The 26,967-nt window shown below is 40.8% G+C and overlaps 1 protein-coding gene across 4 annotated transcripts in view; it reads right to left on the bottom strand.

The window, feature by feature from the left end:
* The window catches only part of RARB (retinoic acid receptor beta), a 196,591-nt gene that overhangs the window by 47,295 nt on the left and 122,329 nt on the right, over window positions 1–26,967 (bottom strand). For all 4 annotated transcript variants that reach the window (XM_075704724.1, XM_075704725.1, XM_075704726.1 and 1 more), the window contains 2 exons: window positions 23,058–23,206; window positions 975–1,116 (listed from right to left, as the gene is read on the bottom strand). In XM_075704724.1, the coding sequence (XP_075560839.1) occupies window positions 975–1,116; window positions 23,058–23,206 (291 nt within the window). The remainder of the gene's footprint in view (window positions 1–974; window positions 1,117–23,057; window positions 23,207–26,967) is intronic.

The following is a 26,967-nucleotide window of genomic DNA, read 5'->3' as shown; positions in this document are numbered from 1 at the left end:
CACAAAAGACTTTTTTGTTACTGCAATCACTCCAATCAAAAATGAGAAAGTTTCAGAAGCATCACCCCATAAGAATTTGTGAATGACTTTTTTAGCTAAATTTTCATGCCTGACAGGGATATCAATAAACTGGAAAAAGAAGAATCACAGATTTCTACCTAAATATTTTAAAATGTTAATTTAAAGGGCAAACCAGAGACTTCTAGAAAAGAAGAGAGAGGAAAATCCTTTGGGGTTTTTGTGCACTTGGCAGCATTTGTCCATAGTCAGGTTTACTGGCTTTGCAGATTTAGAAGAGGATTTGCCAGCTTGTTTCACCTTTCAGAGAGGCTCCACTGGTAAGAACAGAAGACTCAAGGCCATTGTACTGTCAGCTTTGTAAAAGGGCACAAACTGGCGCTACCACCAAAAGAAGGACCTCTGGCACAAGCACCTGCACTAGCGCAAGGGAGAAGGTGCAAGGCTGAAGAAGGCTGCTGCCTGCTGCACGAGAGCCAGCGGGAAGCCCTTGTGAAATGATATCCTGGGTTGACACCAAGCCCAGCAAAGCCACAAGCTGGTCTGCAGGGAAGGAGTACTGAACCTGAGTTTAAGAAGCCAGCACTGTTCCTCTTATGCCCTTGCCCCAAGAAGCCATTTCTGGAGCAGATGGGAGATAATCCAATCTTAAAGCAAGTAGCTGTGGGTTTGTTCTTTTAGAAAACCTGGTGAAATTACCCCCTTGGGATTTCTCACACCCACACAGGCAGCGTGTTGCACTAGAAGTTCTTAACTGATGACATTTAGGCTGCAAAGTTAAGGACCCAGAAGTTCATAAAGTACAAGTTTGAAGTTGTGTACAAAATTCATACTCCTTTCTCTGCATATGAATACAGATACTGGCTTCAATCACTAATTGCATAATATTTTTCTCCCCTGGGACTGCCATATATAGATAGGCTATGACAAACAAATTGTTTCTGAAGACAACTTACATTCTTTGGACATTCCCACTTCAAAGCACTTCTGTAGTCTGCAGTACTGGCAGCGATTTCTGGTAACTTTATTGATAACACAGTTTTTGTCTCTGTGACATGTGTAAACCATGTTCTTCTGGATACTCCTGCGGAAAAAGCCCTGAAATCAAGAAAAAAAGAAATCAAATAAACTTCTGAGCTTCCCGTAACCCTTAGAGATGGGCACTAGCATTGCTTTAAAATAACAAAATAAATTTGAAGTTATGGCTGGAGTATGACATCTTTAAAGACTCAAGTCATCTTATAATTTAGTATTGTTTCTTGCAACATAAGACTCATCTCTTAAATAAAAACTAATTAAGTAATGCAACCTAAGGCCAAAATAAACAAAATTAGAACTAGTAACAGCATTCAGGAAATTAAGTCCTAGATTTTACAAAAAAGTTCAAATAAAAATGCTTCGGGCTTATGGATGTAGTAATGAGTTGGGTAAACAACAGCCTTCCTAACAGATCCACTTGGAAGTCAAACACTGATCCAACAACCAACAGCCTCTCTCAGCCTAAAGGTCCCATCTACTCTTGTTACTGCAGAGATCCTCTAGTTCGAAGGCTGCACGTAAAAAAAGAATTAATTTGAAATGCAGGTCTCTTAGCTGCTGGAACTCCTACAGCAATTAATGAGGCTTCTGCAGGTGGAAGAGTTCCAGCATCAGGTTATTGAGTTGTGAACTTGTAAGAGTTGCCAATTACAGCATTTTTTTCTTATTCAGATACAGCTGTGAAAATAATCAAGTAATTACAATGATCTTGAACAGAAATTAAAGAGAACTAGAGGTCTGGTTTGTACTTAAGGAACACCATTTGACTGGATTCCTCCTTCGGCAAGTAAAAGAGAGAAAACCAGCCATAAATGGCAAGGTGAGCTGGCACAGAAAAAAGGCAAAAAAAAAAAGAAAAAAAAGAGTTAATTTCTTTATCTGGACTAAAAAACAAGCTTTAGATAATATCATATAATAATGAAGAAAGAAAAAGAGGATTACTTTAAGCATTTTAGAGCTCAACCCACAGATATTCAGCAAAAGTATTTCTGCAACAGACATTTGGAAATTTGACAGCACTATTTAACCTTCTCACTCAGATTTTGAAAATTGTTTCGGCAAGCACCAGGGTCAAATTTCAGTCAACATCATAGCATTATGGAAGAGTAGTTAGCAATTTAATATTTGTTGGAGGGCTTGAGAGGTTAAAACTCTTCAACCAGCCACATGTTTACACCCTACAGGGAAGCGGTAAACTTGATGCCGCAGACAATAGCTCTGTGCCCACAATGCATTTGTCTAAAGATGCAATCATGCTAAGTTATAAAATTGGCTCTCCTAGAAGCACTCATCGAGATATGCGAGTAGTTCAAAAGCCAAAAACCCTGTCGTTCAGAGTTAACTGGAAGAGTTTCTGGCCATACGAACAGGGAGTGGTAGGGCAGGCACAGTCAGTGAGGGTTGGTCATAAATTCCTTGCACACCCAACATGCTATAGATGCTAATGTTATGAAAATACCTCAAATTCACTCGGAACTGAAAAATGCCTCCTTCATCACGTAACCCCTGGAAATAGCTTTCTGCAGCTTTTGCACAGGCAAGCCTCATCCTGAGGTTAGCTCCTCTGATTTAAAAGATACTTAATACTACCATCAAAGAGGTAAATAAAAACTCTTCACTTCTTGCTTTTCCTTAAGCTACTGGACAGAGTAAGAATTTAAAGCTATTTGTTTAGACAATTAAAACCTTTTAAGTTATCAATAACACTGCTATTTTATATTCCACATTTTTGATCATTAACACCGCTTGAATCATTGCAACGGAAAGTATGGCAAGTGTGCGTGCATTTGTTTACTTGCCAAGAAGAAAATTTATGGTAATATTCACTTACTATTTTCTTGCTGTGATATTCCCCTAATTGTGATGGCCAGCTCTGCGGTAATTGCTGAGGATGCTAACTAGAACTGTGAGAATTCTATGGCACCTATTTTGGTTTAATTCAACAGACAGAAAGCGTGAGCTGTGCTGGTTCTTTATACAGCTTATTCAGTCACTACTTTTTAGTTGGAAAGAGGTAGGGGAAGCCAAGACTGGTAGCCCCCCCTGCAGCCACCCTGGCTTAATCCAGTGCTGCATGTAAATCAACACCCGCAATCACCGATGGAGTAACTCTCCTACCACCAGCCTGACAGGACAGGAAACAAAATGGCCCAAATGAACAAAAATTACCTTCTCGTGCAGCAACTGTCTCACCACACTGAACTACTACAGTAATTTTTAAAAAAACAGCTCCCAAAGCCTCCTCTTTGCCTTGCACATCTTTGGGGCAGAGGCTGCTGTGCATCCATACTCGAGAGACTTCTGATTTACTGACACAGGCGCTACTTGAAACGAAATATGAGCTTCAAAAGAGTCACCCAATACAGAGAAAAGAGGAACCAGCCTCCTCCAGATATACCTGTGCTTCACCAAAATATAATCAGTAGCTAATGGCGCCCGGTGATTGATCAGTTCTGATATGTAGATGCAGCTTCTGCACCCTTTTAACCTAGGGTTTAATTACAGCCCATCAGGAAGGAAAGCGGAGGCGGCTGTCTCAGTCCTCATCATCCAAAGCTGACCACACAGCCCAACAGAAGAAGGTGATCCAACCTCTGCAGACAGCAAGTGTAAAGCACTCATGAACTGATTACTAATAGAAAAGGCTTAAGAGGAACAAACTCAGAAAAAGCAGACCTCCAGGTCGAAATGAAGACAGGTTCTTCAACAGCCTAACCTCCCCAGGCAATGCCCTACGCAGAGTGAAAGATGTAGACGAGGATATTAATTGTGGAAGCTTAGCCTGTTTTACAAATTACTTTTTAACACCTGCATTTGATTTTCTTCCTGGAGTTACCCATGAAACAGAAAGAAAAATGAACTTATTTCTGTAAAATATTCAGGTGAAAAAAGGTATATAATGTGGTCTTGCTCAAAACTAAGGGCCTGTTTTCTCAACAGCATGTTAGGGCCCACTCCCCAAGTACTCTTCCCTAAGACAACACTGGGATACTATTTCTACTAAGACTTGAGGCAAGCTCATTTTAAAACCTCAGCGATACGTCACTGAAAAGATTTGATCTTCAAAATTTCCTCTGGACAGGCACTAAGAAAAACGCCCAGATTAATATAAATATTATTTCATTTCTTTGCATACAAACCCCAAACCAAAGCCATCATAGGGGGAGAGACAGGAGTTCAAGCACCGGCGGGCGAGGAGCACTTGCTGGGCGCTGGGGCTGGGTCTCCCCACCCACCTCGACAAGCCTGGCACCCAAGTTTTGGGTGGCACCGCAAATAGGGTCATGCCCAGAAACGTTTCCTGAATCTGACGCTGGGCTAAAAAAATGCGTCCTGTCTACCCCTCTGCGGGGGTTTGCACCTCGCCTGCTTTGGTTACCTGCAGCTCTGCAGCCAGAGAAAACCCTGCAGGACACAGGGATGGGCAGAGCGGGCGCTTGCTGCCCGGCTGAACAGAAAAGCACATTTAAACCATTTCAAGGCTGGGTTCCAGATAGCACAGGTATAATACAATGGCCTGTTTGCTAAAAAGAGCAAAGTTAGAAGCAGGCCCAAGTTTTCCTCCAAGTGCTTTTTGTCAAATTACTTCCATCCCATCTCACAACCCCAACAGTTCCTTCAAAAAGCAGGAAAACCCACATGCAACCTAACCTTAAGAAGCTGTCAGAAACTTCAGAGATAGCAAACCACCGCTGCTTATAAATTAATCAGCTTTGAGTACCTACTGGCTCTTGGAAAAGAAGCTACTACTTAACTGTAATACATGCACCTCAAAAGGCATCTGTTTGGCTGAATATTTACATGAGCAATTTTTTATGCAAATATTTTAGCATCCCGTCCAAATTAATACCCTGTGACAGGAGATGAGACACTCCTGTGCCAAAAAAAAGCACCAATGATTCTTTTAAAATGCCTTATGAATATTAAAAAAAAACATTTGGTGAGACATAAACCATTACTGTTATACATAATTGTTTTTGATAGCACCTACAAAGTAGTTGAATTTAAAGTGGAGGAAGCTACTGAAGACCTATCAGGAACAGTGATTTGCTCCAATATTCCTTTTATCCACAACTTTTGAAAGGAACACGGATCTTACGGTTTTATTTTAGCGAAGACAAACTAAGGTTTGCAGAAATCACACTTACGAATTAATTCCGTCCTTCTGAGCTGCTTTTATTGGCATCCTTTACACAAAGCATTTCGGACAAACGTTTCAATTTTTAATCTCATTTTTTCTGCGCACTACACCACGCGCCTCCCAGGCCCACCAATCTTGTTATCTTAATGGATGACAGATAGAGTATCACTCTGACCATGCCACATTAGGCGTCCTCATTTACCGAGTGCAAGGAAAAAATGCTGAGTATAAATTATTCAGAAATCTATTGTATCAGCGTGTGTTCTCTGAGCATCCACCACTGGCAGAGCAGACAGATTATTTTTCACTTTTAATTGTGTTGGTATCTTATCTGCTGCACTGAAAGCAGAGAGTGATACATGAAACCAGATGTATTAAGCACCAAATAAACCCAGTTTACTAGGTCTATTGCTTAGAACTAAATAACCAATTTAGTCAATCTAACTTCAACACAATGCCAAAAAAAACCACCTCATCCCACTCACCACTTACTTTTGTAGTATTCGCCTGGTAGTGTGTCAAAATTAGAGAGCTCAGTACAGAGCAGCAGTGCCTGCAGAGAATATTAGCTATTTCAGTAATATTTTGAATGCCATTATGCCACTGGTTATCTGAATACAAAGAAGGTCATTAAGGACGAGCCCTCAAGATAATGTTAAGCGTTTAAGCTTATGAAGTCTTACATAATTGTTAGCATGAACTGCTACCCTTACGTATCTGACAGGGAATCTATACAACTCCCTCTCCTTCACTGTCCAGTTGATTTTCGGCAAGTCAGATGATTTAGGGCTCAAGTTATGCACACTGCACAAAGAGATGGATCATTTGATGTCAAAAACGTCTTAAAAATATTTTGCCAGCATAGGGCATGCCAAATCTTATTTGCAGATGTAGTGGGCTTACGAGTTGCAAACTTGCACTGCAAGCCAGGGACAGGGTAATCAGCAGAGAAAGGCTATTGCGAGCTCAATCTGTTTGAACAGCCTGCTCAGTTCATCTGGTTCAGCTTTGATTACCCCCAAATACAGGCAGCCAGCTATGGCTCCTGCAGCTTGAGAAGCCATTCTTTGGTAAATTTGCAAAATAAGCTTCTGAGTGAAGTGTACTGCTACTTTATCCTAAAAGAAACAAAGGAGTAGGAAGGACTTTTCTATGGTACAGTTTATCAGTAATTTATAAACTCTGACTGACTGAGCTCTGAAGGGGAAGATAAAAACCAGTAACAACTGAAAAGATAATCCAGCCCACAATATACCTGAAACTTTACTCTGCCATCAACTTTATTCTGAAATAGAGGCTGTACAAATACCTACCTTTTTTACAAAACAACAGTTTGTGATGCATAGCCTCTTTTCAATCTATTTATTTTAGTCATTCAAGATACCCTCCAGCCTTGCTAACCCTGTAAAACGTATGTAGGCAAAGACCCCATTCCTGCTCTCTCTGGAGCATCAACAGAGACATCCAAGGTCTCTCTCCGTGATGAGATCTGCACAAAACTGCTCTGTGTCCAGGGAATTGCCCAGGTATGTTCATGAACTGAATGCGGTTCGCACTATTTTTATTACAGGTGGCGGCAGTCAAGGAACAGAAAACCCCTTCCTCACAAAGTCCTGGTAGGATCAGCAGCCAGGTTAGGGTAGAGCGACACAATTTTTAGTTGTAAACCAGGAATATTTGCTCTGAAGGGCCTTGGTAACATGCAGTCCCACAACTGGAGTTGCATCGAAGGGCTTCTAAAAGACCTAAAAGCCCCAGCATATGCTGTTAAGGGATTCTGTATAGTACAAAAGACACCGCGAAATGGCTGCAGCCAGAACACAAGACCCCGCAAGTAATGAAAGCTGCCAAAGCAGCTATCTAAAAGGAAGCTAAAATGAGTGTATTCCCAGTTGCGCAGCATTTTTCCGGGATGTCTGCACTGTCTATCACGCTTTGGAAGTCACAGCTTGCAGAATAAACAAATTAATTGTCTGACATTGTGGCTGGAAACCACCGCCGGCACAAAATGGAAGCAGCTACAACAATAAGTAGAGGAAGGCTTGCTGCCAGAAGCAGGGAAATTGCGCTGATGAGGTATGTCAGGGCAGGACAGGCCGATCTTTGCAAAAACAAATGCATAAACGTTGTTAAATGTCAGCAGCTTGTAGCGAGCACCTAGAGATGCCAGGCGCCCGGCAGCAGAGGGGCTGGGCACCAGCCTGCCCTGGGAAGAGCTCGGGGTTTGTCCGTCGTTGCTGTTATTCCCAGCAGAAACTCTCTGCTCGCCATCCAAATTTCATCTCATCTAGCCATTTATAATGCAGATGAAGAGTAGCCGTAACCTTCCACAGCTGAAGAAAACAAAATTTGCTATTGAAACCAGGGTGTTTTGGTTTTGGGGTTTTTTTTTGTTGTTGTTCATGGTTTGGGTTTTGTTTTTTTTTTTTTAAATTGACAGAGCTCAAAACACTTCATAAAAATAAGCAGGTGTTATCTTATGTCTCTCATACAGGAATACAGACCTGTGGACTGAAGAGCAACCCACTAAGGGGGAAAAAAGGCTTGTTCTGTTTTCATTATTTTTACACAAATGGAAAAGCTTGAGGGTTTCAGGGTTTTCTCATTTCTTAAAAAGAGAAAAAGGCCTAGAGGACAGGGACAGGCAGATGAGGACGGTGTCACCCATCCCTAAGCTACAAAAATGGGGACGCTCATCTGCAACTGCAAGAAATTCTCCAGCAAAGACAGCGCAGGCCACACTTGATAAATCCTAATAGCTTCTAAGGTGAAAAAAAGCCTTGTGGGCCTCAGAGGGCAAGGAAAAAACCCAATTTCGATGACAGAGTTTGAATGGAATTATTCATGGGGCTACTAATGCCAATTAGCCGTTAGCCACTGGTGAGGCTGGAAACGAACCCCATTTTTCATGGTGCCCCACGCCAACACATCTTCTGATTTCACAAACCTTGGCCTAACGTTAAAAACATGTCCCAAATGATCAAAACGTTGAGGTTTTTTTTTTTTCCCCCCATGGAATTTAAAACACTTCCCTTGGCCAGCTGGCAGAGAGGCAGCTACTGACGAAACAGGGGAGTTGTGTTCATTCGGCTGCAAATCTGCAGCAACCGGGTTTCTCCAGCAAGGGTACCACAGCATCCCTAAGACTACGCATGGATTTCTCCACAATTTCGATTTTCACTGAACTCCTGACCTTTTTAGCAAACATGTCAAAGTCTCCAGACAGAACAGTCATCACCTTGAAACAATATGTGAGGGAAAGGAACGGCTGAGATTTTCTGCTTCTCCACTTCAGTAATTTAAACAGGAAGGCACTGGTATGCACTTCCATCTGCTTTCTTCAAATTAAAAAAAAAAAAAAAAAAAAAAAAGAGATGAAATGTATACAATTAAAAAGTTACAGTTAACTTCCTTTCAGTAATGTCTGTAGGATGATTTTTGGCCTGCTAGGAAACTCCAGATGGGAAAAGTAATGAATATAATTTAATACGAATAACAGGAGATCAAAGAAACGCTTTTCTGAGTTGCAGTGCACCGAGTTATTTCACACAGTTTAATGGAGAACTCAGGAATGAATTATTGCATTTTGCTATTTTCTTATATTTTTGTTTATGCAAATCAATTCCCTTTAACCCAATCTGTGGAGGACCAGACCTATAACCGAATAAAACCATAAAATGTCACTAGGATGGTCGTACAACTGGCTAGCACTTATCCAAAAGACTATATGTTGTTAACTGCTCATCATTTTTTTCCTCTCTTCCCCTCCAGTGCCTCAGGATTTATACCACCAATTAAGACAATAATGAGTGCCCCAGGTTGACCTCCCAGGAGCAAGAATTAATTAAGCGCAGTATTTCTTCGTAAAGAATGACACTTTTCCAAACCATTTATGTAGCTGCTCTCTTGCATGGAAGCACAGTATCAGGAAAGACTTTCCAAACTGTTATCCCCCAAGTGTACGACTGATTTTGGTTTACGCTCTTAATTTGTGTCTGTTTTTATCCATTGGATTTTTGGGTGGTTGGAGCAGGGGGACCATCTTCCAAGGACAATGTCAGAATTTTACTGGACACACATGGCATTTTTTTGCACAGAGCTACACAGGAAAGATACTAAGCAACAGCTACTCTAACAAAGTAGCAGACCTCCTAGTAAAAACAAATAAAAATTCCCCGCCAAGCTATACCCACGCAGTGACACGCAGATTCCTGTAGTAGGCAGGACAAGGAAAAGACTCATGTTAGCTATGCAATTACTATGCTGCAATTACTTGTAGGAGTCTCTCAAATTAGCCTCTCCATTTAGCTGCTGGCAGAGATGGAAACACGTGAAGAGAAAAGGGCAAGCTCAAACACAAACCTACACGGGAGAAAGAAGGTATGTGCATGCTCCAAGGAAATTCCCCACACAGGCAGGCTTTGCATCCTCCTCCTCCTCCCCTCCCAGCCTTCACCACAAAGGCTTGCAGAGTTCCCGCACGTATTCGGCACCACAGTTATTTATCAGAAGCAGCACGGGGACTTTCACTAATTGTCAGCCAATAAAAAAATCCCCGCAACTTCTGCACCACCTGAAATTTATACAGGCACTAGTTTCTAACTCACTATCAGCAACCCAATGTTTACAGCTCAGCTGAAATAATAATGCAAACTATGCCACAAATATTTATATATGCCTGCAAGCTGGCTGAAGTGCAATTCCCTTTGCTCTAGGAGAGAGATTCGCACAGTTTGCGTGCACAGCCAGCTGTTCCTTGCTCTCCCCCCAACGGGCCCGGAGCCAACGCAGCGCCCCAGTCTGAGCCCGGCAGGATGGGTGGGTGCCGGTGGGTGCTCGCTCTGGCTATGCCATGGCACAGCTCCCACTTGTTTTGAAGACCATCACGTTCCTATTCTCTTTGTCCAACCTGAGAGGAGTTTTAAAACGTGCCCGATCCCCAGGAGAGAAGTTGTTTCTGAAGAGGGATGAAGTGATGTATGAAAACAACGCAGAAAGCAACCCAAAAATATTCAGAAGAAATAACACGGCCATAGACATGCCAAAATAAACTAGATGTCTTGAGCATTATGCTTCCTGGTATGTTTTTCAGGCATCCATCTGAATGGCTCATCAACACACGTTCATTATCTTCCCACAATTTTTTTTTTTCCTCTTAATTTTGACAATTGATCTCTAAACAAATATGTTGTACCAAATCTCTTGAAATCTGGCAAGTAATATCTTGCACTTACTACTTGATGCTACACTCTTACTCCCCCGCATTCAGCAACAAAGAAACTCTGCTAATACAGAACTACCCACTAAAACCTTGTAAAACGTAGAGTTTAGTGAAACTCGGATGCCTGGAGACTAGAAAACAGACTTCAAGTAAACACCCAGAAATATGCAAGTCTGGCTCTCTAGTACTGGCAGTAGTCAAGGAAAATTACCTTCCCACACTTCAGCTGAAACTCATTACTGAAGGCGACAGCAGAGGGATGAGTTGGAGCTGGACCAGCCTGGCAAAACCACCATTTTTAAGAGTGCTATGGTGGCCATACCCCTCTGCCTGGTTCCCGTACACAGTCAAGGTACACACGGTCAAAACGGTCTCGACAACATGGAAAAACAGGCTGAGGAAGGTGGATGAAATGCAATCTGTGCCAGTGCAGGGGATTAGCAACTGCACAAACAAAGCCAGAGGAATCAACTGACTAGTTCCTCCAAGAAATAAGGACTCTTAAGGTAACACTAATCAGAGATACGTATCTTGTTGCAAAGCCTGACACAAATCATGCCGAGATGCTGAAAAAGCAGTGTAGCTTACAGGACAAATGCAGCACAGCCTCCACCTTGCCCGGTGTTGGGCACCACTGTTCCTTCAGCCAAGCCGTAAGGAAGCAAGGGAGAGTCTGGGACTGGGCAACTTCGACGACGAGAAAACATGACCTTTCAGAGACGAGTGAATGAACTGGGGCTGATTAATCTAACACAGGAAAATCTTAGCAAGATGTTTTCCTGTTTTCTCCCTCCCCTGCCAGACTTTAATCAATGGCCAGATTCAAGCACAGAGCTTGTATAATCACAAGACGATCATTCTTTCGATTTACGAAAATCACATGGACTTGGGATAAGATAAAAGGTCTTTTTAGTTAGCTCATCCATTTGGCTCCTGGGCGCTGTGCTTGCATTTCTCCTCTTCACCTAATGCTCCCTTTCTTCTTTCCTTTAAAAAATCCCACAGTTTTCACCTCCATTTCTGTACACATAGCAGTCAGCATGCATCCCTAAGGATGGACCCATGGACTGGTTAAGACCATCTGCAGCAGCATCGGAGCAATGCCTTAATCCCCTGGTCAAAAAAAAAAAAAGAAAAAACAAAAAAAAGTAGTAAAAGTGGTAGTGCCCATTCATTTAAAAAATGATGGGCTGCAGAGCTTTCTCTAAAACGCTCTGCTTAAATCTTCTTAAGTGTGGAGCACTGCCGCTCTTTTGGACCAGCAGAAAGCACGCAAGGATCACAGCCACTCTGCAGTGAGGATCTAATAGTTTCCATGTATTTATCATAGGTGCACAGGGCTCCAAAGCAAGCCAAGCACCCTGGAGACAGGGAAGACCTCTCCCCTGTTGGGCAGATTCATCTGGGGAGCAGCCAGCCGGGACACTTGCGGTAGGAGTGAACAGAAGCCCATCGGAGTGGCTGCACCATGGCTATAAATCTCGTGCGTTCCCTGGTAAGTGCCTGGGAGGAGGGAGAGGGAACTGGCCACAGCTGACAGTAATGGGTCCCATTAAATTGTCACTTTTAAAGAGACTCTGAAACGGGAACAAACTTGCTCCATAAGCATTTGATGAGTCTCCCTGCCGCCAGGCAACGGCGGACCCTGCTCACGTGCCGTGGCGGGGGGCTGCTGGCTCTCCCCTCCAGCGCTGGAAGGGTCCCCAGCAGTCGCTGAGGTTCGCTATAGCTGGAGTCAAATCACTGACTGCATTTACAGCCAAGCAGATCTACATTTTTGGCACTACTTACGATTGCCGTCTCACCATGTAATTTATGTATTCGTTATTCTAGACAGGGGATCCAGAAACAATATACCTTTCCCCCTTTAAACGTAGGTATTACGATACAGTTTTTATTGCATAGTAACTTTTCCCACTAAAATATATTAAATGAGAAATTTTAAGCGTGGCCACGTGAAATCTTCAGGGACTTTATACACAAAAATGTCTTTCTACTTCTCAGCTGTCTCCTGAATTGAGCTGTGGAAACTGTGGGGACTCCTGCATATTATCAAAGGGAAGAACAATTTATGAGTAGGGACCCCAAATATTTGGCAGACCAGCTGCAGTAGTATACCAATTAAACAGTTACTATACCAATATACCAAAACTACCAATTATAGAATTCTTTAACACTACAAGAAGTTTTTATAACTGGAGTACTGAGCTGCACAGATGTCACACCTGGAGGTGTCTCCTCTATATGGAAAGTTCATTTGAAACAATCAGAATAATATAAAATAGGAAGAAGGACACATGTTATGTCCTTTACACAGAACTCAAGAAACAATGCATCCATACTTAAAGACAATAGCAAAATACAGATACAAAGAAGAAACAATAGGCAGTTTCTGATTTTTGGAACAGCTACTCAAAAATGGAAGAGTTTTTTTAGTAAGGCCTTTGTTTTGTTTTACAGGGGAAAGAAAAAAAGAATGTATACAATAAACAAATTGAAGAAAGCTGTAAGAAAATCTGTAAAGCTGACTTTATTGGAAATACTGAATCTTGGAAAATTACATCCAGTTGTCTTTCCCACTATAGCACAAGACTGAAATTTCATGAAGAGCAGCTCTGCAAAGCTGAAGAGGTCTGGGATCCACACTGCAAATTCGATTGAACTCCATTTCCAGAAGAAGCTAACGAAAATACCCCTTTAGGAAATTTCCTCAGAGGAACACTTCATTCAGGATTAGAAAGAACCTCTGTTTCCATTAGCAGGTCAGTCAGTAAGCGCAGAGAGCAATGGAAGGTCACCTTCCCAGGCAAATCACAGTATTTCTGCGAAGTGGGAAGCTGACTGCTTATGGACTGGATGATGGTTTACAATAGCCACCAAATACAGACAGGTGTATCTTTCAAAACAAATTCAAAATAAGTAGCAAACAAAGAGCATCTGAATATCTACTTAACATGTAAAGTGAACAGAATTAGATAATGGATCATTCCATTTTGTACACTTACAAAACCCCTTAATTTTGGATTTACTTCTCTAAGATGTGCCAGTCGGAAAACCTTTAGGTTCTTGCTTAGAAAAATGCAAGCTATAATTTAAAAAGATGCCTCAAGCAAGCAGAACAGCGACTGCAACCACCCCACCACCACCAAAGTCAACACTCAGCCAGAACCACACTCAGCAAACTATTCTAATCTCCCCCTTTCTTCCAGGGAAAATAGTGCACTTTGTTGTGGGGTCCAGCAAGCTATCGTAAATGTAAATTTGACAGATCAATTGCTTGTATATCCTTCTCGATCAATGTCTCATTACCCAGTTTATTTTTAAAAAGTTCCAGAGTTAGAAAATGGAAAGCTAGTTCATTGTAATTCTACATGTCTGTCATTACTGTTCAGTAAGCATAAATAAATATGGCATAGTGTAAAAAACCAAGGTAGGCTATTACTGTTAATAGAAAATCTCAGAGTATTTAATTTCCGAGATGTTTGCTCAGATATCCATGTTTCCTTAACTGCTGAGTTACCTCTGCAAACAATACTTTTAAAGATCATATTATAAAATGTTATACTAAACATGGTGTAAAGCTGCGTTTTTTCTCACACTGTAACAACTTTCTTGGTGCGCAGAGGACAGCCTGTACTCTGCATCTATAATTAAAGGCCACATGTGGTCCTTAAGCTAATGGAGAGCTATGAAATAGCTTGACAAGATGAGAACAAAATAAAAGGTTTTTCCCCCCTCTCTAGTGAAGAAAATTGAAAAAGTAAAATCCATTAGAACCTACTTACAGGAAAATAAAAACACACTCCACATCCATTGCATGCAAACCAGGGGGCTTGTCAGCAGGCAAGCGTACCAGCCTGAATTGCAGCTCACCTGCTTCTGGCATCTCTCGTCAGTATGTCACGACATGATTTGCATAGACAGTGTTTTTACATGTACATATAATTTACTTAATGCTGTTGAAGCTGTTGCAAACTATGCACACATTACTGATCTGGTGTGAACCTCAGCTCTCGGCTAGCCATCTGGTAATAAGCCACAACAGCTACAGATGGGCAGGTGAAAATTGGATAGAAATGTGACAAACACATCTACAAGGACTCTTCAGTGCCCGCCTTGGTGCAAGAAACCATGATTCAACTCCAGTAACAACAGGTACACACACATGTAAATTTGAAGTTTCTTCTTTTTACGGTGTGTATTCTCAGGTGTAGAAAGGAATAGACACTGCCAGAATCATAGAATCATAGAATGCTTTGGGTTGGAAGGGACCTTGAGAGATCATCGAAGAGTAAGACTTGACAATTTTAGTTTATTAATAATAAAGAACAAACGGTAGCTGTTATGGACTGGTTATTGGCCGAAGACACTGAAAAGATATGCCAAGGTCAGCAGGCATGAAGGCTGCATCTATATTAGGAAACGCTCTTGGGGACAGTCATGGGCACTATGGCTGGCTGACGTACGATGGGAAAGTCCACGTGTACGTTAGTTAACTCCTCCAGCCTCTGAAACGCAATGGCTGCGTCCAAATGGGCCACAGGAGATGGCCGCCCGCAGGAGGAGGGCTAGTTGGTACAGCCAGAAACCTTTCAGGTACACAGCACAGTACGAAGCAGTGCCCCAAAACGCGGCTAGTCACCAGTACCCCACAGTTTAAGAGTCTGATGCTGCTGTTCTTTTTTGAGAAAGCTTTCACAGATGGCATCGGGAATTTTGCACGAGAAGGGAGTGCAAGATTTAAGCCAAACAATTATACGTCGTTATTTGTCAGCTTATGCAAAATAAGAGAGTAGTTTCCAGTTCCTGTTTCCACAGGACATTAGCCCTTGTGCTCACAAATAACTAGAGCAGCATGGTTAGCACGGTTAGAAAGTAATTTGGGATAATCTCTGCACTTCCATAGCACCGGCATCACTGCCAGAAAAAAATTAACGTAATTAGTAAAACCAACTATTCTCACAGCTTAAGATGAACCCCTGGTCTGTGACAGAGGGCAACGGGCAGGATAAGAGGAAGATTAGCTGTGGATGTATGTGCTATACCCACTCTACAGACACTGCTGCTGTTGGTCCCTCTCTGCTCCAGAAGCCCAGTGCAGGGGAGCAGCAAAGGTATAATCCACAACTTGAGCCTAAAGCACTGGAAATCAAATATGGCATTCAAACATACAACATAATTTTCATTTTTGTTACCTGTCATGGTTGGCAATTTTATTTTATTTACATTCCATGTCATTCACACAACCCAGAAGGAGATTTTGAAATATATGGTAACACAAATTTTCTTTTTGTTCCTGATCCCATCTACTTCATCAATTTTCCCCTGCTCTCAGTGGACTTCGAATAAATATATGCTTCTCCCTCCTTCAAAAACTTGAAGTAAATTCAGTACCTGGTGAAAGTTTTATCTTCCAAACAAAGAGAAAAATGAATTAAGGACTTACTGAAACACAGATACCAGCTTTTCAAAGGACACCTAACTTTCCTGGTTTTCTTATTTTAAAAACTGAAATCTCAAAGACAGCATTAAAAAATAAGGTCTTGTCGTATAGTACGAAATATATAAAAATTCCAGGTTTTCAGTACTACATTTAAATCAGTTGCAACTCATTTAGTGTCTTTCTGCATATGGCACTGCTTTCTGCAAACAAATGGTTTTGAACGTTGCTATACTGCAACGCGCTTACTGTTCAAGATCAGATGATACTGACAGTATGCAGAAACGTATCTCAAAATACATTTTCACCTTCTAAAAAATGATTGTTGATTTAGCTAAAACTAGGAGCAATTTTCTATGATTTGAGGAATTTTTCATAGCTGTGCGTGAACGACAGCATGCATCTCTACTGCTGGCACTGTCACTTACTAATACAGCTTAAATGGAGACGAATACAGCTTGATCATTCAAGCTGATCTTTATTTTTCTTTCAACTGATAGAAGCTTTTACAATTGCATTGCTGCAAACAATATTACTTCTTTCCCTGATACAAATCATACTGTAACCAAATATTTGAAGCTCAGAAAAAAAAGCATTTTCAACTTTACATTTCTTACTTTTTGTTTCAGTTGTAGGTGATTAAAACGTGCAGAAAAACAAAGCTGAACAAACATATGGAATATTAATTAGCTGGTTTTATGAAGTTTGCTTTTATTTTTAGAGTTAAGTAACTGAGAAAATTCTGTTTGGATCCTTAATTCTCAGTAAAGGGGCATAAATATAGGCTTAAATATAACTAAATTATAGCTAGAAGCTAACATGTGCAAGAGTAGTGTTATCAAAAAGAAGTGCTGCTTAAGATCTCTCTACAATCCCAGAACTGCCTAAGAAAATGCCAATCTGTCCTCACATGATGTAAGAGGCAATATTAAAAGGAAAAGGCATCTGTCCCAAAGGACACTGTTCCATAAAGGGAACTTTGCTATGACAATGCCTAAAATATTTTAGGCCACTCATCAACATTTCTTGCAGACCAAAGCATAACATCCTCACCATCGAACTTCAAATAAATAAATAAAATCAAAGCCAGTTCCACTCTTTGTCAGCAGCATTTTGTAAATCGGTTGTTGACTGATGCTGATCATGGATTCATGACCCGCAATGGGGGAGCCCCAACCCTCTCAGTGTCCAGAGGGACATAACTGTGGGGCGACATCATGGAGAATATTAACACAGCTGTGCTTTGGGCACCTAACCCAATGGCTTGTGGGGACAGGCTGCTCTGGAGGTTTGACCCAGAGCAGATCTAGTTTAGATGCTCTGAATCTGTCATCAGAGGAGCTTCTCTCTCCTCACTGACTGCAGAGAGTCTTCAAAGTTAGGCAACTAATTTTGGGCCTCCAGTTGAGTGGTAGGACTGCCTCCCACTACCTCTGTAAACAAGAAAGATAAAGCTGTAACAAAATGGGCTCTTCTCCCAAGCTAAACCATCCACGTGGATCAGCAAATCTGGACAAAGTAAAAACTGTTTAATTTTCTCTTTTTTTTTTTTTTCTTTTCTTCTCCTGTGTGTATCTTAGCTTTTTTTGTGGGAGTCAGTCCTACAGAATTATAGACCTAAATTTCAAGGTTTATATCAATGCCTATTTTCCATGCTGCATTACGTCTTTGCAATAAAAAATATATATATTTGAGTCAGGAAGGTGTCAAACAAATAGACCTATTTTCATAGCTGAAGACCTCTGAAAATATATTAAATGTGGCCACCCTTTTAATTTAATGATCCCAGATTAGATGTGATTTGACATGAAAACTCTGATGGAAGGAAAGCTATTCTTTTATGATAAAAGCCGAACTGGGATCACTCGATTTTGAAGTAGATTTATTTACAGTTTTGTCTGTTAGCATCAACAACAGGCAGAGAGGCACCTTGATCATTCAGACAAAACTGCTGGACCGTAAACCTACCCTCTTACATGCTGCGCTGTCTTCTCTCCTGAAACTGCTCCAGGCATCTTTGCTGCCCACCGAATTCAAGCCAGTAATCCGGGCAGGACTGCCAGCAGAGGAATGCCATCTTTTAAACACCCAGAACAAGAGACAAGGCTTTCAGAGACAGCTGAAGCTGCCAGAACACCAGCTTCTCCTCCTCGCCCACACAATGATCGCATTGTGTGGGGAATCCAGCCCACTACTCTCAGTCTCCCCTTCTGCAAACCCAGCTACAATGATGAGTTGAGTCAGGACCAAAGAGCTGAGCTTTTGGTGAGAGCCAGCCCTATAACCACTTGTACCAGCTGGATAAATCCAAGTTGCCCATTTTGTATGGAATTTGTTTGCGTGCTATCTAGCAACAGCAGAGATCCGCGGGGAGGGGAGGAAAAAAGATTTCAGAAGTCTTTAACTGAGGTCATGAAACACACAAGTAGATTCCAAAACCCGCCTCTGGAATGCCACAGAGTTTACAAAATGGAAAAGTTGTAAATAAGCTGAATATTGTCAACGTATTGTATTTTACACATAAAAAGATGGACTGGCTCTGGATTTTTTCTTAAAAGTGCACTGTGAAGATTGCTTTAGTTTTGAGATTCTAATACATACACAAAGCCATTGAGAGGGTATGATGCACAGAAACCTTTTGCAGCATAAGAGCCAGAAATAAACACAAAACCAAGATTTTTTTTTTTTTTTAAACCAGTTTAAAACACACACAAAAAAAGTCCTGACTGCTGAATTTGACTGACCAAATTGGAAAAAAGCTGGGGATATCAACCTTCTGAAAGCTCCCAAATTTTGAATTTGGAAGGCAAGAAGTCAGGTACTCTAAATCTATAACCACAAACAAAATTTCCAGCATGAATATGCTAAAATTAGAAAACAAGATAGCTTAAAATTATTTAGACAGCTCCTCAACTCTCATTGTGGTTCATAAGTACATATTATGAAATACTCCAGCCCCTAAAAACCTTAAAAGACTAGCATATCAAAAGAAGCCACAGAACAGTCTTTCTAGTGGGGCACAGTACTAAAGACTCTGGTAATGAGTAAGACAGAAGGATCACTTAAAAAAGGGGTGCTTAGAATACCGAGAAAATGTTTGGCAAAGGAGATTGTTCCCAGGTACCTGAAAGAATAAAGTCCAAGGATGACAATGAGGGGGAAGAGGGGAAGGAAGGACAGGAGAAGGGACCAATCTAATCACCACATGAGACCATCACAGCAATGGTTTGACAGTGAAGGCAGCTGAAGGCAGATTCTGGAGGAAAAAAGACAACAAATCACCTGAATTACAGTGCTGCAGATCAGAAATGATGTCATCATGGCATGATGTCTGAAAGAACTGCACGCCATGTGATTACACTTGGTGATGTCACAAACAGAGAGGATGGAAAGTTCTGTCTTCACGAACTCTGTGTCCAAGGTAGCAGTGAGGTGAGCAAGAGGACATACCAGGGAAAGACAGAAGGGGAGAAGTCAGAGACAGGCGTGACTTTGGAAATCATCCATGGGTTGGTGACAATTTAGGGAAGCGAAAATTTCCAGTGCAGTGTTTCCCAAGCTGAGTATCAGAAAGTCATAATCACCATCCACAGCTCTCCAAGGGCTCCTGGCTGGAAGGGTCCCCATTAAAAATAAGCCCTTTATGAGCAGAATATTGCCATGACCTCCCCCATTGGTCTATCATAAAACAGTTCAGTAGGTGATGCTTTTGAGACAGAAAACCAAAGCACTGAATCTCAGGGAACAGCACCAGGAAGTGGATAAAGAGCCATTTAAGGAGACACTGAATAAACAGTAAACAAAGTAGGAGGAGAATCTAAAAAGCCCTGAAAGGCAGGAAAAAGAAAGCCTGCTGAATCAAAGGCAGTCACCAACCCAAAAACCTTGAGGACAGAAAGCTGTCCTTTTGCACTAGACAGAGACTGCTAATGATCACTGTGACAGACTGGAGCTCGGAGTAGAAAGGCAAAGGAGAAGGAAACAGAGAGAGAACTAGAAGAAAACCATGGGAGAGCTAGCGCAGAAAAACAAAAGGAATGGGGCCCTAATTACATAAATATGGTATGAGCAGAGTTTTCCATCTGTGTTTCCCTTGAGAAACAAGACTGCCAGGAGTTTGAAGGGAAAGGTAAATGAGTCAGAAAGGAAAAAGGAAAAGACTTGAGAGAAGGACCTCAGAGCAGAGGGAGGTGCAACACAGGAGGAAAGAAGAGTGAATTTAAGGTCAGAACAGAGATTGCAAATCAGGTGAAGAAAGAAATGGTGGAAATAAGAGTGAAGAAAGAGAAAATGGCTACAAGGTCAGAGGAAAAGAGGAAAAAATATAATTAATACTTGATTTGGCTGATATTTTAGTTTAACTTCTTATGGAATGAGTTTTGTGTAACCCAGCTGTCCATAAGTAAGGTTGCCTCCCCATCCCAACAGCTTTTGAACACGCTGGTCAGCTTTAGTGAAACTGCAAATCTCGAAGAAAATAAAGTTCTTTGAAATTGCATGGAGGCATGTGCTGAGGTAAAGGAGAAATAAATTTGCATTTCCTAACTAGACAAAAGGCTGTAACATGAATTCTTCCTTACTGTTGCTCCCCGATTCACCAGAGAATCAGCATGGAACTCCAGCTCTATACCAAGCAGAAGCCTTCAGTGAAACACAGGCTCTCTAATAAACCTGGGTTAACCAACTGCAAGGCAGAGATCCACGGGAGACAAGGCTTCCCTACCAGCAGCGCTCAATGCTCAGCACTTATTTAAACTCACAAAGCAACTGGCTAAATTTTTGTATGAAGAAGGCTGGAGGGAAAGAGAAGCATGAAGAACCAATATGGAAAACCGAGGGCAAATGTAGACTTGAGTACAGGCAGGAGCCTGCATGGTTAGAAATGAGAAGTAAAAGGTGGCAGCTTTCTTATGGTACAGGTCCAAGAAATGAATGTGTGAAAGCAAGTGTAGAGAAAAGATGAAGGAAAAGAAAAATAAACCAAACAGTCCAAAAGGGCTCAAGATAAAAGGGCAACATTCTTCAGAGAAAAACTAGAAACTGGCAATGTAGAGGTTTCTGAGGCTGTCTCTGGTGTTGTGGTCACCTACTGCTGTCTGCTGTCATCCAGCACATCACTTCTGTTGACCTGAAAGTTCAGACAACTTTCAGCAGCAAATGTAATATATGACTGTCCACCAAAGGGACCACTAGTTGATTCAGTGGTCTCATCATATTCTTTGCCAGTTCCTGGCACTCACTAAGGAAGTTGATTCAATCAGTGCAAGAGATTAATAAAATTCTAGTCCAACCTGTTGAAGAGCTAGCGCCAACTAACCAGTCTCAAGCAACCAAGTGACTGCTTTGGAATCTTGTTATTTCTCACAGACTGACAGGTTTTCTATGTAACTCATCATTTTTTTCTTTTAACGGCAGCTATTGCTAAGTGCTGGATTACCCCATCTTGCAAATCAGCAAATAAGTGAACATGATTTTTTTGTTGCTGTTGAATAATGGCTAACACATTACACAATAGATTTCTTCACGTATTTTGACAAGTGTGGTCTCGCTTTAATTATTTATGAAAATGCTTTGCAGTGCACCAATAAAAGCCTGATGGTATATTTTTGCATATTTTCCAAAAATAATGAAGTCTTAGGGACATGTGACCTTTCTGCCACAGTCTGCAACACAGTCTGTGCTTAGAAGGGACATGTGGATGAGCAAATGACACCACCGTTTGCATGTTAGCATCTGACTATGATGAGATATCCTATTTAATGAAATTAGCTACAGCATATTCTTACCATAGTTCTTCCTAACAGATTCTTAAAGGGTTTTTTTGATAGTTTTGTGGCATCTAAAAGAAAAAAATACAGACATGATATCCAAGGAAAACCTCAGTACCAGAAAGAGATCCTAAAACTGAGGTGAGCTTAAATAGTTACTTTCACTACTTCAGTATCTACAGTTATAAAACAGGGGGGAAAACCAGACTCCAATCCTATAGGTTTTTGCCGAATGACACAAACCCAGGACTATGATATGTCACTACAAAAGGCCAGTAGCTTGGAAGAAGTTGCAGATTCAAAAGATAAAGTAAAAAAGGCTAACTGTACAGTATCTGAAAAATAACATTTCACAAAAATAAACCAGCAAAAAACCCTTTATTAATTTATTCTAATAACTTTATTTAAATGGGTATAGCACCTGTCACATTTTCGCCATGCATTAGTATCTTCACTGTACTAAGCACTACACAACTATTTTAATTTGAAGGATGAAAATCATAGGTCTTTAATTGTTAAGAAAGAACATTGCACTAGGGTACCATGGCTAGAAGTTAACTATGAGAGCATCTGTCCTACGATACCTTTTCTTTAGCATTTTTCGCACTACGTTCTTCCTTGCACACATAACATTCACTGTATGTACACCTCTAATTATTGCCACACGTACATGGTTTAGTTGACATTGCTTCTCCGATGTGTATCTCGTCTCTAGACATTCTCTACTTTAGAACGGTGTATCGCATTAGTGCATCCTATGGATAGTCAATTCATGCTCTGACAATCACAGCACTGGAAAGTAGCAGATGTGTCAGCACTGTACTCTTGCCAGATTAAATTTTGTGAATACCAACCTCCTAATCCTTAAATTCCCAATTTGATTTGAGATTTGTTAGATAGATAGAGACTATGCCAAGAATTTCCAGATGATCAGATCCTTTTCCCAAATTCCACCCCCTGGATACACAGAGGTAGCAGCTCACAGAAAAAGCCAGGCTGAGATCAGACAATGGCCACAAGAGTTCTCAGGATACACTTGACCTACAGATGGACAGTGAAGACTCTTAATGTGCTTTCATTTTATTCTTTGATTATCTCTGCATCTACGATCACATTCTCATAGTCAATTTACAGATGTCCCTTACAGACATACTTTGGCAGAAGTTATGAAGAGAAATAGTTCCAGGCATGATGGTCATTTACTTGGCTTTACTCATGAATCAGAATCATAGAATCATAGAATGCTTTTGGGTTGGAAGGGACCTTGAGAGATCATCGAGCCCAACCCCCCTGCAGTAAGCAGGGATTGAAACACATAAGAAAGGTACAGGCATCTTTGGAGACAATCGAGTCACACCACATTTTGTTGCTTTGCCCCTCTCTAAAATGAAATGCGGTCCTATAAAAGGAAAGGGAGATGATGGCACTCACCTTACATCCCTCACAAGCACTGACACCATAGTGATATCCAGATGACTTGTCTTGACAGACAAAACAGGGCTTGTAAACACGAGGGGGTGGAAGTGGTGAAGGAGGGCTCGGAACAAGTTCCTCAGAACTGGTGCTCTGAGTTTCAACTGCTACAAAAGAAAAAAGAAATATAATTGAATGGTTCATTAATGAATTTTAAACTACTAATTATTTACTGTATTGTAACCATCAAACTAGCCCGTATCTATCTTTCTATAATAAACATTACTTTGTCTTTCCTAGCAAAATTTAAGGGGAACCAAAGTAAGGCAAGCAGTGACAGGACTACATGCTATAGCCTCAAAAATTTATTTTAACGTACTTGATAGTTTTTCACGATCCAGCTACTCAACACCACAAAAGCTTCAGCTCACATCAGATATATGGCTTGAATCTCTTACCAGGCTCCAAAAATGGACAACCTTGGGCTCATGTTCTTGTTTTAGCCTACTGAATTGCATGGGATCCATGTGTGCATGCTGGATATCAGCCTTCAAAGGGAAACTGTGGCATGTACCCTTCCAATCTGTACCTAATTTTGGGAGAGCTCTTGTATCTCTTGCCTTTGTCTACAAAAGGTAACACTTCCAATGTGCAATTTTGCCACAATAGGATAGGGGCATGCATCAGGACATATGTAAAGAGACAAATGACTAAGTATAAGACCTGAAGTGAAAATTACCTGAATAAGTCGTCTTTTTTTTTTATCTGTAAAACTAGCACAACCCAGCAACACTTCCTTACCTACCTTTGGATTTGTAACATCAGGAAACCTCTCTGAGAAAAAGCTACTTACACATTATGACCCCACATCCCTTTATTGCCTTAATATTTCTAGATGGTCATTTGTTTTGAACCTGCTGAAAAGCCAGTTATCCCTTTCAGGGAAAGGACGTGAAAGCTCTATGATGCAAGATAAGACATGCAAACTACATCTTTCCAAAACATCTGCATTAGTTTTCTGTGATATGCTGTCATCATTCCTCACATTTATTGTAGATGTGCAATATATTTTCATGTTTCACCTAGCCGTTCTGCTGCTTCTCAGATAAATCCCTCTAACTTTTCAACAGATACACAGAAATGACAGGATCTGTGAACTCAGATCTATCCAGAAATATTAGGCACTATCAGCAGAGCTAAATCTCAAGAGTACTAACATCAGGCCCTAAAGAATATTACTCAATGGAAAAATCTTAGACAAGATTTACTGTACATGATATTTTTCAGATTACAAAGATGATACATTTGTATTAAACCCATGATTCATTGTCAGCTCGTGTTCTGCAGAATTCACAGAGGGCATCACGGAACACGATGCAACTTCTGATTACTTGTGAGAAAAGGGCCCCTTTCTGCCATTTTTACTTGGCTTAAGCCAAGTAAATCAACTTCAAGGATGGACACTTCTTGAGAAGAAAATAAATGCTAGAGTGAAGTGTTAAAGGCTCTGATTCTAAGCAAAGAAATAGCTTTCCAACGGAAACTATTTATTTATTTATCTAACAATAATGAAACAACAATGTGAAAAAAACAGAAAAGTGAAATAACATGTGGCTCCATAAATTGTGACGTTAAGACAATGTCCAGAACTATACTTATCTTCTTCAGCATTAAATACACTGAACTTTGGCAAACCAAAAATCTACACGTTCCTACTGCACCAAGCAAACTTTAAAGAAGTTTTTTTTCTTAATGAAAACAAAGATGAGAATGATCATTTCTTTTCAACAGTAATTTTTGGTATTTAAGAGAGACAGAGAGTGCTCTGTTATTGATCTCCACACAGCTGTCCTGCTTGAATCAATAATCTATTAGTACTTTTAAATTAAAGTTAGATTCATCAAATACCCTTGAGAGGCCTCAAACATTCTGTGCCTTATTTCATGCTCGTACATGAATTATGGCAGCTTCCAATCAGTCTACGGAATGATAAAATTTTAGCTTTAAAACTCTAACACCAGCAGACAATGTGTTTTGTATTAGCTCATTCAACTCTCCCAGTCCATCTTAAAGGCAGTTTTTAGGCTCCCCCTGGGAAAACAAGGTTGTGTCATTCAGTAAAACAACTGCACTCCTGCAATCCTTCTGTGATTTCAGTTTGAGGAAAGCAGTCGTTCAGGAATAATACCGATACACTTCTGCTTTTTTTGATGATTTCATCCTAAACAAGCACCAGCATCCAATAGTAGCATTCAAACCATGAACCGTATGTACAACAGAGGTCTGTCAGGCACCGGCCAAGCACCAGGAACTTGTGATTCCCAGATGAGATTAAGAAACCAGCTCAGTTCGTAAGTACACAACATAGTCAGCAACTGAAGAGCTGAAGGTGCCGCTAGAGAATTTTTTTTCTGGACAATTTGAAAAGTTATACGAGAAGGAAAGAGCCAATGTAAACCACAAGACCCTCACAACCAGCCATATATATATACACACATATATATGCGCCACTGAAAGGGCTTAAGCTATTCAGTATAATACTCGCATCAGCTGAACAACTGTCTAAAAATTCGATTTTTTTTTTGTTTTGGTTTGTTTTGGGTTTTTTGGGTAAGAAAACCCAGTTTGGGAACATTGACTTTTGATCACAGGCAAGATGTACAGCTTTCTAGAGACGGCTTGAACTCAGGTTACACATGCTCGACTCTTACTCAGCTTCTGACTTACTATTCTTCCTTGGATTTAGCCTTTTTAACTCTTCATTTGAAAATGTACGTACTGCCAGCATAGAAGTACAGAAATCCAGTGCAGGCATCTGTAGCATGCTCAGCAGGTATAAAGCATTATTTCTGTATCATGTCAGTGGCTAGCGGACGCACGAGAGCAGAACCCGCTTTCTTCTACGCACGTCTGCACATGCAAGGTGGAAAAAAGAAAGGATGATGGGTGGACAGTTGACATATCCAGAAGAGGCATTTTTTTAAAGCAGTCTTACAATTTTAGGAAGGATTCAAAGACATAAAAAAAGCTACTTCTTTCCATGCCCTGCTGCCTTGTGCTATGGGATATGACACTTCAGGGTCCCTGCTCACCTGAGAAAACAGAGCCTTGGTGCTGTCACCCAACACCTGAATGCTGCTTAAGCACACAAGGACTCTCAAACAATCGGTCACTTCACAATTCCTAAGATGGCTGAAATATTTCTAAAGGTTAGATAAAGCAGCAGATAAGATCTTTAAAAGCACAGTGTGCTTTGTGAGAGCTAATTTACTGCCAGCTAAACCATGTTGACAGATGGAGGAGGTATTTTACTTTGTGACCAACTAGAAGCAGGCAGGCATTATGAAATGCCTTGCGTTTCGCTAGAAACTTAGATTGTTAAGCTTGTATGTTAATGCACACTTTGGACAGTTGAGTCTTAAAAGAATAAGAAGTTGTAAAGCAAATGGCATTTCCTGGATAGCCTCAAGGGAATTTTGAATACTGAGCTAAGAGTCCCTGGTGGGAAGCAGCAATTTCAGCTAATTAGGGTGAATAGCAAAGTGTTGCATTTGGTCAAAACATTCTGTTAACCCTCATTTTTGTTGGCACCAACAAGAGTCTGGATTTTTTGCCTTTTTTTTTTTTTTTTTTTTTTTTGTGAATTCACTGCAGGAGTGCAAGGCACACAGCTCACATACATTAGGCAGAAAGTCAAAGGAAACGCCAAAGTTCAACTAAAGTACAAGTAATTAGAACCAGATTCTCTGCTGCTTGTATGTGTGCATTTGATTGTAGAAGTTATTTATAAGCCTCCAAACATTTGAAAAAATAACTATATACTGTAGATCATTTAATTTTTATGTCTCGTCTGGAAAAAAAAGTCTGCTTTTAATCATCTTCCAGGAAAGAGCCAGGAACTGGGAAAGTGGGTCTCAATTGTTTCAAT

The sequence above is a fragment of the Pelecanus crispus genome, chromosome 2 (assembly GCF_030463565.1).
Source record: "Pelecanus crispus isolate bPelCri1 chromosome 2, bPelCri1.pri, whole genome shotgun sequence".
In the NCBI taxonomy this organism is placed as follows: Eukaryota; Metazoa; Chordata; class Aves; order Pelecaniformes; family Pelecanidae; genus Pelecanus; species Pelecanus crispus.
The sequence above is the reverse complement of the archived record's forward strand: the minus strand, read 5'-3'. Positions and strand labels throughout refer to the sequence as shown.